General features: G+C 39.5%; 1 protein-coding gene across 2 annotated transcripts in view; it reads right to left on the bottom strand.

The window, feature by feature from the left end:
• rabgap1l (RAB GTPase activating protein 1-like) overlaps positions 1–15,173 on the bottom strand; it is a 120,209-nt gene extending 105,036 nt beyond the window's left edge. For both annotated transcript variants that reach the window (XM_031303914.2, XM_031303915.2), the window contains exons 1-6: positions 15,048–15,173; positions 8,050–8,265; positions 6,058–6,205; positions 3,982–4,186; positions 2,665–2,839; positions 1,101–1,258 (exon numbers count right to left, since the gene is read on the bottom strand). In XM_031303914.2, coding sequence (XP_031159774.1) covers positions 1,101–1,258; positions 2,665–2,839; positions 3,982–4,186; positions 6,058–6,205; positions 8,050–8,187 — 824 coding nt within the window. In that variant the 5' untranslated portion in view covers positions 8,188–8,265; positions 15,048–15,173. The remainder of the gene's footprint in view (positions 1–1,100; positions 1,259–2,664; positions 2,840–3,981; positions 4,187–6,057; positions 6,206–8,049; positions 8,266–15,047) is intronic.
• Between the last annotated feature and the right edge of the window lie 753 nt (positions 15,174–15,926).

Genomic DNA, 15,926 nt, shown 5'->3' with positions numbered 1-15,926 from the left:
ACCTTTGGGACTTAGATGTGATTCAATTTTGATTTTGTGTATTGTTGTACTGTGGTGTTGTTTAATGTAATTTTAAGTGCTTTTTAATTGACGCTGTTTTGTGTCATCGTTCTCTCTGTGTTAATGCCAGTTTCTTTGCTAGATCGTCACCTAGCCCAGTTGAAGATAAAATACGACGGATCTTTTCTCAAGTCTTCTGCATATTATATCTACCCATGTCTGCTGTGCTACTAGAACAGCTATTGGGCTATTTCATTTCAGAGGAGAATAGACAATGAAAAATCAATCAATTAAATACTCGATATATGATGGCTTGTGAAAATGGAAAAATTGTCTCACTGTGCCGATAAGCTTTATGCTCTTTACGGATGAACAATAACAGTCAGATTAAACAGTATTCCGGCAGCATATTAAAGCTTTTCAACCATCAACATATCTGTTATAACAGCGGTCCTGATAAGCATGTGTAATTCACATGCATCAAAGAGCTGTCCTCAAAAAATGGGATAACGGCACCACATGATCACACTATAATGTAGCACCATCATTCTTCTTCCATAAAAGGGTGTTTAATTCTCATGCAATGTTTACATATTATGTCAAAGATATGAATGCATAGCAAGCAACATACTACTGTATTTATAGAACCATTATACTGAGAAACACCTATATCATTTAATTGTAGTGTGTATCTGCATATGTGTGTATCTCTGTCTGTCTGTGTGTGTGTGTGTGTGTGTGTCTCTGTCTGTGTGTGTGTGTGTGTGTGTGTGTGTGTGTGTGTGTGTCTCTCTGTGTGTGTGTGTGTGTGTGTGTGTGTGTGTTTATATTGAGAAATAAAACTTTTACAAGTCTTTATTTTTCATCATTGCATAATACAGATAAAATCAACAAAAGGAATTAATTTATGCATAAAGTCGATTGAGGCATTTTGTGAGTAAATATGGCATTAATGTTATGAACTTGCTACAATTAATTAAAGACTGTATTATAAACAATGATTCTGCAAGACAGTAGGAAAAAGCCCAAAAGTGTGTACTAAGTACCTAAAAGAAGATTATAAGAACTTTATTGACCCCACACCGGGGAAATTCACTAACCTGTAGTTGCCCTTGCCATCGTCCTCTTTGATCTCCAGTGAGACAGTGAAGGTGTAGAGGTCGCCGTCGGGTGGACTGGACAGCGCCGTGTCCCTGGTGTCTGCCGGCTTGGAAGAACGCCGAAAGGCTGTGGAGAAACTGTAGAGGATACGACTGACCTGGATGGAAAAGGAAAAGAAAAACAGAAGCTTTATAGGCAAGTAGGAAAGATTAGGAAGAGAAGTTAAATTAAAAAAAAGACTAAAATCCAAATGGAATACACACATTTACAGATGAGATAAAGTAACATCTTGCAAAAGGAAATAGTAAGTGAATAGAAACAATATATGCAAATAGAAATGAACAGAGCAGAATAGAGCTGGATATTATGGAGAAAACACAATAGCAGACAACAGTGCCCTCAGCTGGTTTCAGTAATTATAGGACAGTAGTAAATACAGAAATGCACATACTGAAATGTCTGTTCTTTAAAATACATCAGAAGTGGGTATTATGAGTATTAGATTCCACAGCCTGTAGTCAGCTTCCCAATTCTGTCACTTGAATGAATTTACTGTAGAGAAGTACACACTGATTATGGAAGTGTACTGTATTCATTACTGTTAGTGGGTGGATGATCTTGTACACACCACTCTCCTGGTATATCATTATGGCTTTAAATTATATCTGCAGCAACTTCGCTTACTTACCATGACATGTAACATTTCAAAAAGTAAACCAGATACTGATGTTATGGTATCTTTGGAATGCAAAACGTTTAATTACAGTAGCTACTCCAAATCTTACCCAGACCAAACTATTTTTAATAATTCCATTTCCTGTTCAAAACAGTTCTCTTAATATCTTCAATTTTTACTATAACTGCGCAATACAAAGTCTTACACCTTATGTCACTTAACATAGTGGGGTTCACAGAGCCTGGATTAACATGTTGACAAAATCCATGAGTCAGTCATGACTCCCCTTTAAAATAGTGAAATAGTGAAAACCATGTTGAGCTGCAGTTGTGCCGCGTTCTATTTACCTCGGAACTCGGAAGCTGGAGCTGGGAATGACGTCATACCCGAGTTGAATGCGTTCCATTTAAAAGTCGGATTTTCATTGTTTTCATTAGCTCTAGCCCGGTTAGCTATTGTTAGCAATACCAGTTGATAACAACGCATTACGCCATTTTTTGTGCATGCAAACAGCCTAACAACATGTCCACAGATATAAGTTGAACATGCCTGTGTGAATGACTGATTTAGTGAGACACAAATAAGACAGAAGTGCTTATAACTTTATGTTACTGCAGCTTTCACAGATGTTGATACAGGGGGCAGCCATGTTGGATTTTGAACTCGGGGTACTGCGAGGTTGTCCGAGTTCCGAGCTCGGAAATCTGAGGTCAGGGGGCGTTTCCGACTTTGACCTCGGAAAATCCGAGTTCCGAGGTAAATAGAACGCGGCATTAGTAAGCTGTAACATGTACGTATGTATGTATCTATGTATCTGTGTATGTGTGTATGTGTGTGTGTGTGTGTGTGTGTGTGTGTGTGTGTGTGTGTGTGTGTGTGTTTCTCACGGCCTCTTTGATGTGGCAGGAGAAGACGTGAATCTGGAAGTCCTCAGAGCTCCGGTAACTCTCAGTGAAGGAGAAACAGTCACTTTCCACCGAACCCTCCTGTCCACGAGCACAGAACAAAACCTTGTAGATGGGAAATGAGGCGATCTCTGTACCCGAGGCCTGGTCCACAATCCTGGGGAAAGTTATTTTATTTTACATGTGAAAATTATGCTTTAGCCCAATCTAATCTAATCTGCGTTAACAGCAGAATAAAGAGATAGTAAATTTCAATTTGTAAATAAATTCTCTTTTTCAATAAACAATTTTAGCAAGTTTTATCAATTGTCTAGATTACCTTTTGTCTATAGACCTGTGACCTGAGATCCCAGAGCAAATATGTAACATTTTAAAACATTTAAGATGTTGTGTGGTATCAAGCAAAATTGGTATCAGATAGTTCATACTACTTTGGGTTGAAAATAAGTTCTGCACGGTAATAGTCTAACGCAATAAATGGCATTTCACTTTATATTAAACCAAGCTTCCATTCAATCAAAAGGTAAGGCATACATGTCACTCTTTTCTTGCAGAGTGGAAATGTCAAAATGTTTAGCATGGGCAAGCAAAGCCATGTCTCATTTCCTCTTAACATTTCAAGTTCCCTTTTTTCCCTTATGACTCAGGATGGCTGAAAAGTTTCTCTTAACCCATGTAATATCCACTCTATAACTTCCCTTCTTCTGTAAGAGGCTTCAGAGGTGATGGGTACCTTTAATGGGCACATAATTCATGATAATCTGTTTTTGGTTGATCTTCTAGGTTGTATATACAGTACAGAGACCTGTGATGTGTGGTGTGGTAAAGTTCTGCTTTCAGAAACAGAAAAATACCATGCACATCTATTTCATAAGACAGGTGCGAAGGAGAGGGACGAGTAGGTCAAAATTTGCAAACAAAATCTTGCACACTTGGATTACACAAATGGTTATAAAGTTCTGCTTTACTAATTGATGTAGTGGTCTGGCTCAGAGTCTTTGTAGACATGTTCACCTTTTTTAATGTGCCTCTAACACCGTTATCACTGGTTCACTGGTTTCTGTGATGACCATACTGATTACATGACCTATGTCCAAAAGTTTTACAACAAGTCCATCAATGCAAGAATATTGTGTTACCAGACTCCCTGCAGTGTAGTTTCGTTACTGCCAATCTGTAGTTTACATATGTTTAATTACCAATCTTAACAAACTTATCTACTTTCCTTTTATCATAGCCCATTTTAAATTGACCAAGGTCTCAATATACACAGTTAGTCTGTCTAAGTGTGTGGCTGACCTTACGGAGCCATCTGGTCTACAGGGGACATGCAGGGTGATGGGAATGGGGATGGCGCTTTCAGCACGCAGGGTGGCCATGGCCCTCTGTGCCTCTGCCTCGTTGCGAGGGGCTTTGACCCAGGTGCAGCCAAGGTAGGACAGCTTGTTGAACTGGACACTGTCCTCCTCCAGTACGATAGGGCTGGATGGTGCTGGACATGTTTCTGTAGACAGACAGAAAGATTGAGATATTGTTAAACGCATCTTTTGGGTTTTCTGCCCTTTTGGGTTTTCTGCTCCTCTACTGTCCAGGAAAATCTTAACCAAGATAATATAAAAATGGCATTATCAACTTTCAACAACAACATATCCCATGAGTCTGGCATGCCGTCAAATCATGAGCATTTTTTTTTTTCACATCCTGTGGTCTGACATCTCTGTAACAGACCAGTGCATTTAAGAGGCGCGAGAAACAAACATGACAAAACTGCAAAAAACACAACTGAGAAGAAGTAAAGATAAGCAGAAGGGGAGCGAGAACTACACAGGAAGTTTTGGGGTCTTCTCTGAAATTAACTTTGACCTGGTACTTTCACACTTTGCAAACAGGAAGCAGAACAATGAGAGCAGCAACTGGACTTCCACTGCTGACTGGCTAATATTCTACACACTGCTAACCATTTCCTCCTAGTTCACTCAACAGTAGTAAAGCACAAAACAGTGTCCTAATGGAAGTCTAAGAAATGTATTCTATTTGAACTTATTTTACATTTTTAACAAAGTTAGTCCATACAGGAAAAGGTGGTAACGACTGACTGCAGGCACATATGAATAGTATTAAACTAAGTTTTTAGACCACATACAGTACGTTATAATAAAAAAGTAAAATATTGAAATAGTACTAGGAAAAGGTTTTGACACACCTTGATTTTTTGCAGTTTGTTGTGCTACAAACATCATTGTTAACAACATTGCTAAATCCACTGTAGGTCTGGAGAACATGTGCTTTCTTCCTCTGTTATCAAGTGCTGTTTCATTTCACCTGAAAGTGAAAGTGTGAGCTTCACCGGAAGACTATCCAAAAATACATACAGGAGTGCTTCATCATTTGATGTTTGGTGGAACTAGATATTTTAGGCTTCAAAACCAGTACCAGGACTGAAGATGGATGGACATAAAACTAAAACATAAGGATGCTCATAATGCAAGTTTCCCAGATGGATTGGAACCTGTATGTTGTAACGCTGTTAGTGCTAATGCCTTGCACCTGCTGCTGAAAAAAAAAAAAAACAGTGCAGCAGTATAATGTCAACCACTGTTAGTATGTTGTTTTTGCACTTTTTGTTCAGCTGTCACGCCAACCTGTCCTTGCTGATATACAGAACAGTCAAGCCAATGTCAGAGTTCAGATACCAAGCCTTGCTAATCTGATAGGGCAAAACTATATTTTGGTACGTCAATGCCATTCACTCAACAAAATTTTTCAGACACACAGCTCAGTTTTAAATCCAAGAATGCTTAGCACATTGTTATTTCCACTCTCTTAACTTTCGGTGAAAAAGGCTTATATATTTCTTATATACTTCTCTGAAGCACATACCCCAAAATAACTTGAAGTGACAACGGTGTGCAGAAAATCGTGAAAAAAAACACTGCATTTTTGTTTGCAACCTTTTTACCATTATGGCCCGAGTCTTTAGTTTTGCCTGAACTGATCCATCAAGTGTTCCATTTGTCAAGATTCATTGTCCTAAATGTTATAACGATATATAAAGTTCACAAAAGTTTAACAGTTCACATATGCATACTGTCAGTGACACTGGTATGTATGTTCTGATTTAACTAGTTAAATTAGCAGTAGAATTTGGGAAATGTTCAGCTGCAGTATGTTCAGTGCCTAACAGTAAGACTCACAATTCAATCAGCTGCCTTTTGACAGGAATATCTTGCTGAAAAAAGGAGGAACATTTATGCACAAAGAACAATATAGTTGATATTTCAGTTTTGATGCATGTCTGGTGAATGGAAGAACAGCGGACTGGCAGATTGTAAATGCCTGTAAGTAGACACAATGACTGTAAGATTGGACCTATACCTGCAGGTCGGGGCTCCAGGACTCGGCTCTCTGGGTCCTTGTGCTTCTCCATCTTTTCCACATTGCTCTTCTCCACCTTCACCTCATCATCATCATCCAACAACTCCTCCATAGCTTTCTCCAGCTGCTCACTCCCATTCCAAGACATCTGAGGGCGAGGGTAGAAGAGAAAAAATTGGGGATTAGAGTGAAGGAGAAACAAGGAGAGATAAACCAGGGTGAGGATAAGGACACATTAATATAGATGAAGACAGATTGGAGCTTCCCGGACTGAGACAGCGCTTTGGCAAAAGCTTGTTGATTACCTTGCTTATATTTGCTGTCACATGCTTTCTTGGGTTGTAATAACAACAAAACTACATGAAATGCAGGTACAAACGCATCATTGGGTGATCTAATCAGCCACCCCAGCTCTAGTGGTAGCCAGAGACCGATGTGAAGAAAGAAGAAAGGTAGATTACTAAATCTAGGAGGAGGGTGATGGGGGGGGGAGAATTATTAGTTTTAGCTTATAGTTTGACCTTTTGCCACTGCAAATCTGACCAGCATCCTTCAAGTGGCTTCTTGTTAGTGCTATGGGGGAAGGAATATTACATATTGCACCATTCAAATCAGGTGTCTGGCTCAGTACTAAAGTGGTTTGAGTCTTATTTAAAGAATAGGGACTAGTTTGTGTCTATAGGGAATTATACATCTGAGCATACAAATATGACGTGCGGAGTTCCCCAAGGCTCAGTTCTGGGGCCTCTCCTGTTTAACATCTACATGCTTCCCCTGGCTCGAATTATGGAAAACAACAAAATAAGTTACCATAGTTATGCGGATGACACACAACTTTATATAACCTTATCGCCAGGGGACTATAGTCCAATACAACAACTGACTAGTTGCAAGTGCATTGAACAAATTAACGACTGGATGTGCCAGTACTTTCTTAAATTAAATGAAGAAAAAACTGAGGTGGTTGTTTTTGGAGCAAAAGAGGAACGATTAAAAGTCAGCACTCAGCTTCAAACGATAATGTTAACAACAACAGACAAAGCCAGAAATCTTGGTGTAGTCATGGACTCAGACCTGAATTTTAACAGCCACATTAAGACAATTACAAAGTCAGCCTATTACCACCTTAAAAATATATCAAGGGTTAAAGGACTTATGTCTCAGCAGGACTTGGAAAAACTTGTCCATGCTTTTATTTTCAGTAGACTTGACTACTGTAACGGAGTCTTTACAGGTCTCCCTAAAAAAATCAATCAGACAGCTACAGCTGATTCAGAACGCTGCTGCTCGAGTCCTCACTAAGACCAAGAAAGTGGATCACATCACGCCAGTACTGAAGTCTCTACACTGGCTTCCAGTGCCTCAAAGAATTGATTTCAAAATACTTTTGTTGGTTTATAAATCACTAAACGGTTTAGGGCCAAAATACATTTCTGATCTGCTAGTACACTATGAACCACCCAGACCTCTCAGGTCGTCTGGGACAGGTCTGATTGTTGTCCCCAGAGTCAGAACTAAACGGGGGGAAGCAGCGTTTAGTTTTTATGCTCCACATATCTGGAACAAACTCCCAGAAAACTGCAGGTCTGCCGCAACTCTCAGTTCTTTTAAATCAAGGCTGAAGACCTATCTATTTGATGTTGCCTTTCTTTAAATAACTGTTCATTTGTTATACTGAATTTGCATTGTTGACACTGTATGACAATCTATATAAGCATATAAAGAGAAATTCCTATTTTATCTGCTTTTATATATTTAACTGTTTTAAGTGCTCTTCAATGTTTCATTTCTTATACTGCACTGTAACTTTTATTCTTGTATTTTATCTGTTTTAAATTTTTTATTCTGTTTTCATCTAAAGCACTTTGAATTGCCCTGTTGCTGAAATGTGCTATACAAATAAAGCTGCCTTGCCTTGCCTATGGGGGAAGGAATATTTCATATTGCACCATTCAAGTCAGGTGTAAAAGTCTGTCCATGTGTGGTTCTGACCTTGAGTCTTGGCTTGCCCTCAGAGCCTTGTGGTGACCCTGCAGCACTGGACTGGACCAGAACAAACTCCTCACTGGTGACGGTGGCCACGGACTCGGTAGAGCTGCTGACTTTTCCAAGTGAAGAGCGGTCATCCATGGCTGGCTGGTTTACTCAGGGTCAGCTGGAGAGACCAGGGTTAAAGCTCTCCCCTTTCCCTCTCCTGTCCTCCCAGCTCTGTAGGAAGACAGGAGATGTTTTCTGGTATTCCAGTCAACATTTTAGGCACCATAATGAAAAAAAAAAAAAAAACTATGTGCTTTGGACACATTTGTAAAACTTACTCAATTATAGAATTATAAGATAGAGATAAGAGCTAAGTGATTGACAGTGCTTTCTATACACAAAGTGGGCGCATCTGTCTAAGAGCTATTTAACTAATAATAACCTAAAACTAGGTTTAATAGAATAGATTGCAGTTAAGGTACCATGTGCAGTGCCAAACCAAAACACACCTATTCAGTACCTAGACACTGCAAAGACATGCCAAACAACTCCCTTGGAGTTAATGATACCAGCCCAAAAGTGAGCACAATTTGTAAACCTAACCGCAAATCTGCTGTTCCGCAATTCCTAAAATAGTTTTCAGTGCCTAGGGTGTGATTAGAGTCCTTCAGATCACTCTGGCATTTGCCAGTTGCCTGTCAAAGTGTCTGACTGGCCAAAGCTGACAGCTACATTTCTGTATAAACGCAGATATTATAATTGTTTTGTGATTGTTGATTTGTGATTAAGCAGAATTTATATTTCAGTCAGTTTACTACTAGCTGTCTGAGGCTAATGCATTGCTAACACAACATTGTAAGTAACTATTGGGCTAGTGTTAATTGATTTGTATTTACTCTTTTTTCTGCTTCTCTTGTGGACTCTGTGTGTACGTTTGCTAGCACAGCACCAAAAGAAAAGCACTGACAAAGTCCGCACATGTGTATCAGCCCACTGCCTCTACATGTAACATCCTGCAACAACATCCTGCTGGCTCATGAGCTAGACTACACCACAAACAAACTGGTTGAAACCTGGCTTTTAGCAAGTAAGTAGCCTAAGCATAGATAAATAAAACATGTCCACAATGTAATTGGTTCCAGCTTCTAAATTGTGAGGATTTGCTGCGTCTTTGGTTTGGGACTATTGGTTGAACAAAACAAGATATTTGATGTCACTTTTAGACATTTTATAGGCCAAGCAATTAATCAATTAGTATTTTGAGTGACGCAGCATTTATGATGATGCCGTGGAGGAAGAGCATGCACACATTCACATGCACACACTAACACAAGCAAAGACATAGGCCTAGTCGAGAACAAGAGCATGAAGGGGGCATTCATTCACACACAGTGACATGATTACATGCATACAAAAGGCATTCACAAACACTTAACCCTGGCAAATTATACACGAATGTGCACATGGTCATGTGCTCTAATCACACTTATTCAATTACACAGAGCACAGCGTGAAGCAAAAAAGCAAAAACATTCCCACTGATTCACTTATGAAAGAAGCAGCAATGTAAGGAACTCAAATAAGAAATGAAGATAGTAGCAGGGCATGCTGGGAAATCATGTCATTTAGAGCCAAAGTATGCATTGGCTCTTTTGGATCACGTCTCTTCTTCTAAAGTCAGACTTGATCTGAAGCATGTGGTAAACACACTGAATAGGCTATTAACCATGATTACTTAATGGTGACTGTGCAAGTACAGAACCACCCATACACACCCCCACACAACTACACCCACACCCACACCCGATTTTGTAAAATAAAAAGGTAAACTACAGCTGCAATGTGCTAATATTTCTACCAGCAAAAGTAAATAAGAAACAAACAAACAGACAAAGTCTTTTAAATTATGTCAACACAATAGAGTGTTCCCACACCTTCTTAAACATCAAATTCAAGGACTTTCAGGGCCCAATTCGCTCAAATTCAAAGACCCAACACAGCATAGTTTGAGACACAGATCAAGATTAATTACTGCAACAACTCACAATAATAGTTATGTGAACTATCAGGCTTTACAGAAGCTCACAGACAATAAAAAAGAGGCTTGAATGTGTGTGTCAATTGTGCTGTGTTACAGTGATGGCAGACTATGTGGTCTCTTGCCCTTTCTAACACAGTGCAGGAAAACAATATATAGCCTATTTACTAAGGTTAAGTTTAAAAAAAAAAAATCTGAATAACTATTCTTACACAAAATATATCTATGTAAGCACTTTCAATAACCCATGTCCATTTAAAAAAAAAAAAAACTTCAAGGCCTTGTTTTTTTTTTTTTTCCCTCAGATTCACAATCTTTCAAGGAATTGTACAGGTTTTACTGGCTTCGATCTGTTGCCCGGTGGTCAATTCTGGTTATTATATACCTACAACTGTAATTACCCAGATCGCACTGTTTCTAACCTTACTCTTTCTGCCCGTGTGTGGCAGTACAGTCACTTCCTCTTTGGCTGTAACTCAAACAGTAAACACAGCAGCAAGTTTGCACCCAGTCATTACCAGCCAGTTCCTCAAGTACGTTCCCAGTTGGCAGCCTTGCTACCCAACCACTGGCTGTATGGAAACTGTGAGTGGCCAGTGGTGAAGTGACAGGCTGAAACACATCCACAGGCACTGGGCTAACCAGATACATTACTTACTTAAGTGTGTGTGTGTGTGTGTGTGTGTGTGTGTGTGTGTGTGTGTGTGTGCACATGTCGACGTGTCGACTTGCCCTGCTGTTGGATGTTGTTTTGTTGCAGAAACAGACACACATGAATATTATAAATTAATGTCATGAGAGTGAGCTGTAATGGCAAAATTATATTCTTGTCTAATTTATGTTTTACTTTGTCTCACAATGCTGAAAGTGAGTTTTTTCTTATTCTCACATGTTGAAAGTAAGAGTCACAAAGTCTGGGAACGTAATGTGTACGCTGAACCGATAGGGACTACAAGGTCACCCTAAACTATCTGTTATTTCTCCCTGAATAGTTGAGACTTCTGACATAGTTGAGATAAACGGGATGTCTAAACCTTGGGGTAGAAAGTGGTACAGAGGGGAAGAAGTGAGGTGGCTCCTGAATGTCTGACTATGTTTGATTGTAAGAAATGTTGAGTCATGTTTAGAAAGGGGGGCATGTCTTTCTATCTCACTGGAGACGCATGTATACGGTGTGCTTTTTCTTATTCGTTGAAGAGACCTTTCACACCAGCGCTGCGTGCCTTTTGTGAACCGTGTGCTTCCTGCATTTGCAAATGTAAATAAATACTCAAAGACCAAACTTTGGTTTAATCCTCAAATCGTCCTTATTTGTTTCATCTGGTGTTTTTGATACGCATTCCTGCTGCTAACGAGAAAAACTTCCACTACAGAGCGCAATAAACTTTTTGGGCATAGACACTAGGAACTTTGACTGAAACACAAAATCACACATTCAATTTGTATATACAGTATAACCCTGTGTACAAGATGCATTATTAGAAAAAAAACAAAAAACTTTTGACACTTCACATGAGGGTTATGGCAAACTTTTCCCTTTGACTGTCTCTCCAGTTGGTGATAGCCAATACATTTGGCTTTACGTCTCTTTTGGTTGAAGATAATGATGGCTACATGTCTGACTGTGCCTCAATCTAACTATCTGCTTTGACTCTGCTGACCTTCCTGTGAGGAACACAGCTGACTGCCCAACCTGCTGACTGCATCTTTCCTGCCACAAAAGCATAATCACACTGAACAGACCGGTCATTGCAGCATGGCAAACCTGTTAAATGGCTATAAAGGATAATAACATTCTTAGGGTGGGGCTGATTTTACTAACTTTTCAACACAGTATTACATTCAGTGTTTCTCACAGATTAGAAAGCAATTTGTGGCGCGTGCCTTTTTCAGTCGTGGAAAATACTGTTCAATACTCATCTGGATTGAAGCAGCAAATATTCAGGTTAAGAGTAAAAAAATGACATAACATAATGACATAACATTATTTATAATACGTTTATTTGATTTACAGCTGCAAGATAGTGTTTTGACCTCGACAACCCAACTGCATTTTACCGCAAACTTGCGACTAGTTAACTTTTCTAAAGCAGGCACAATCGCTTGTTTGCTAAGAGTCGGGTCGGGACTCCAACATTAACACACTGACAACATTGTATTCAGAATATAAAATATTTTTATAGCACTTTTTAATGTGTGATTGTGTAAAGGTGTTCACGAGATAGATACCAACCTTTCGTGAACTTGTGAATTTTGCCAGCCGTCTTCTCTCCTTTATGGAGACAGACACTGTGTGCACGGTGTGTGTGTGTGTGTGTGTGTGTGTGTGTGTGTGTGTGTGTGTGCGAAACGCAAGTGACAGAGAGACGGAGGAGAGCAGGGAAAGGAAATGCAGCTGAACGTGTTTTAAATAGCGTTTATATAAAAAAAAAAGAATAACGAAACGCAATGTGCGGCGGCCGGTGTTGATAGTGCGGCGCACCGCCACACATTAGTCTATGTGTGGGAAACACTGACATTGAAAAGTATAATAGGTCTTGTCTGTTCGGTCACCCGGGACAAAATCTGGCAATCTGTTACAAGCTTATACTGGCAATCTGTTACAAGGGTGTCAGCCTGCGTAACTCCATACTGGGATTAGGGTGTGACATTAGCACTGTCAGGTTTGGCTGTTCATTTCCCTGTTCACATTTATGTTACTGGAAACCCTTCTGTGCAAAAGCATCCATCACACATCTTGTTACAAGTAACCTTAGTCAGTCCTCCTAACATGTGAACAAGATGGAGCCAGGTGACTCTCCACACAAACAGTTCAGCCTCCATTGTAACTAAGACTGAAACCTGCTCTGCCATTTGTTGGCGCACATAACAAACTGCTTGCTTGTGACACTTACAACTGACATTGAATCACTTCCCGTTAGGTCTAATGCTAAAGCCATGCGAGTTATTTTCATAGTCAAATACATGGTCTCATCTGTTGATCTGTTTATGGTAGAAAAGTCTGACTACATCCATGTATGAAGTACACTGTTCGACATGAAGTACACTGTTGTGACAACCTGTATTACACAATGTACAACACAGCAGCAGCACAATACTGCATACAAGACAATGGTAGACTATGCATTTCAGTAAATCTGATATATGAATCAATGCGTAATGTAAGACAATTAATTCCTGATATACTGGTTAGTTCACTGGCAGGCTGTGTAATGATACTTCTTTATAAAGTAGCTCCTTCATGACAAAGAAACACCTTAACAGAAGACCACTTTGGTTTAGTGTCAATACGAAAGCCTGGTCTACATCAGACTAGTAGCTGTCTAGATGTCTTCAAATGTCCAGTCCAATAGTCCAAAGCACAAAGTATAACATATATTATAAAACACAAAAAAAATAGAATATCTTCATATTTGAGGGGCTAAAAACACTAATTGTTTTTGCTTGAAAAATGACTTAAAAGGTGCTCTAAGCGATGTCACTCGTTTTTTAGGCTACAACATTTTTTGTCACATACAGCAAACATCTCCTTACTATCCGCTAGCTGCCTGTCCTCTGAAGACACTGCAAAAAAAACACGAAACATAAACAGTCTTCCAGCGTTCCAGCCAATAACAGACAAGAAGGATTTGGGGGTGGAGGTTGGGGGTTTAGTGCGCGGAAGCACGGAAGGGAGGGGGAGGGGACGGGATGAGGAGGAGGGAGGGGCGAGCTAGCCTCGTTTTGTTTGAAAATACTTTGAACGTCAACAAGAAGTGCCGTCACCCAACATCGCTTAGAGCACCTTTAAATGATAAATCGATTATCAAAATAGTTTGATTAATTGATTATTCGTTGCAGCTCTACATCAGCTACTTTACTTTTAAAATATTGCCAATATCTACAGGAGCAGCTTGAGCATTTTAAAACCAAGTCCAAACCTCAATTAATGGATAGTTGCTTGAAAAAAATGCTTAAAGAGAAAGCCAACGTACCAGCCAGACCCTGATGTTGTACAAAAGTCTCTCCTTTAGTTAAACAGTAACAAATAGACAGTGGAACAAATGCTGTGACACCGTGACAGCAGCTGCATTGATGTTACTGATGTATGGCTACATTGTCTACTACACACCTCTAAGACCTCCAGTCAAATAAAACTCAATTGGGTGAAATATGCCAAACAAAAGCTATATGGGCCCTTTCTGTATTAGACACTAATACTGTGTAAATGGTTCAGTTAAAAAAAAGAGTCACCTGACTGCTTCAGTTATTCAGATGTTGATGCTCCTTTTTCCAGCTGAGGAGACAGTTGTCAGAGTTTGTAGATAATGACTTTGTGGTCCCAAACTCAATGGAATATTCTGTTGGGTTAGATTTTCTCACTAATTGCTGCAGTTATTGCTGCTCTCATTGGTGTCTGCAGGCCTGGATCAGCACATCACAGTAGTCTCTCACAGCATCAGCTTTGTATGGCAGCTGTTCTCTTTCAGCTGTTTAACGGACATTTAGAAGGTTAAATGATGATGCAAGGTACTTGTTAAACGGACAGACTCATCTCACAGCAGCTAGCTAATAACGTTACAAACAACACGCACAGACAGGCAAGGCGAAATTAGCTAGCGACAAGCTAATTTATCCGTACAGTCACCACAGCCATTTCATTAAAACATAATGGCAACAATAGCATGGGTTAGTCACAAGCAGACCTGTAGACAAGGAGATAGCTGCCAGGACAGGTGAACGCATACTAAACAGGAAGTACCTATGTGTGGCAGTCTGCGAGCTAAAGCTAAGTTTGGCTAACGCTAACCAGCTCGAAGTGCAAAACAGTTGGACCACTATTTGGAGGAGCGAGCGACCTCACTCAGCAACACCCCGCCCGGCTCCGGAGGAAAATGACGAGAAAGAAGAAGGAAAACAAGGTCTCTCTTCTCACTGCATGTAAACGTGACACTGGGATGACAAACAGGCGTTGATAAAATAGCTGTCAACTTACTTGTTTAGAGCGTAGAGGAGTTGCTTGCTAGCTGTCAGAAGAGTTGCAGCGAAGATCGTATATGTTTAAAGGGGTGAATCACTTGGAGTTTAGTGACACGCCTTCCGGTTTGGAATGTTAGCGTAATTTCACGCATGCGCTGTACAGGTTGTCTGACTCACACACCTCTTACATTCACTGGATAATTTCTATTTAGGAATTTGGGATTTTTTCCCCTTCAGCTTGCCGTATATGTGTGTGTATATATATATGCACACAAATACTTTTTTTTTTATTATATAAAAAGTATGTATGTTTGTTCTTTTGAGTTCTACAAGTTGTCTTTCCCACCAGGTAGCATCCTTTCAAAGTATTTCCTTTTTTGTTGGATAATCAATTTAGGAAAATAGGAAAACGTATGACAGCTATCAAGGGTTATGTTTTACACAAAAAGGCATTATTTGGGAAACAACATAAGCTAAATGAATGCTTTGTTCTGAAAAGTTCAGCATCTGATAGTGTTTTTTGCCTCATGACAATCATTAGCTGGAGGTCAAGTTCGCGCTGCCTTCAGAGCTCATGATTAGTTATGATAGTTTCTCCTTTTATTCTGATGAAAACTTCAATAAATACAATGTGGAAATATCTGTGGAACAAATATTTCAAATTGAAAATGCAGAACCATTATACTGAGAAACACCTGTATCATTTAATTTTAGTGTTTATCAGCGTGTGTGTGTGACTGTCAATCATCACACAAAGAGCCATTTTGAGCAGTTACAAATCTTTAATTGTCAAAAGTTAACACTGTCAAATATTATACTGTTTCTGTATTCGTCAGGTACGATATCTGTTTTAACCACATTTCTAAAAATCTTTTTTTTCTGTTTTCAAAGATAA

This window comes from Sander lucioperca, chromosome 11 (assembly GCF_008315115.2).
Source record: "Sander lucioperca isolate FBNREF2018 chromosome 11, SLUC_FBN_1.2, whole genome shotgun sequence".
NCBI classification, from domain to species: domain Eukaryota; kingdom Metazoa; phylum Chordata; class Actinopteri; order Perciformes; family Percidae; genus Sander; species Sander lucioperca.
This window is presented reverse-complemented; position numbering and strand designations above follow the sequence as displayed.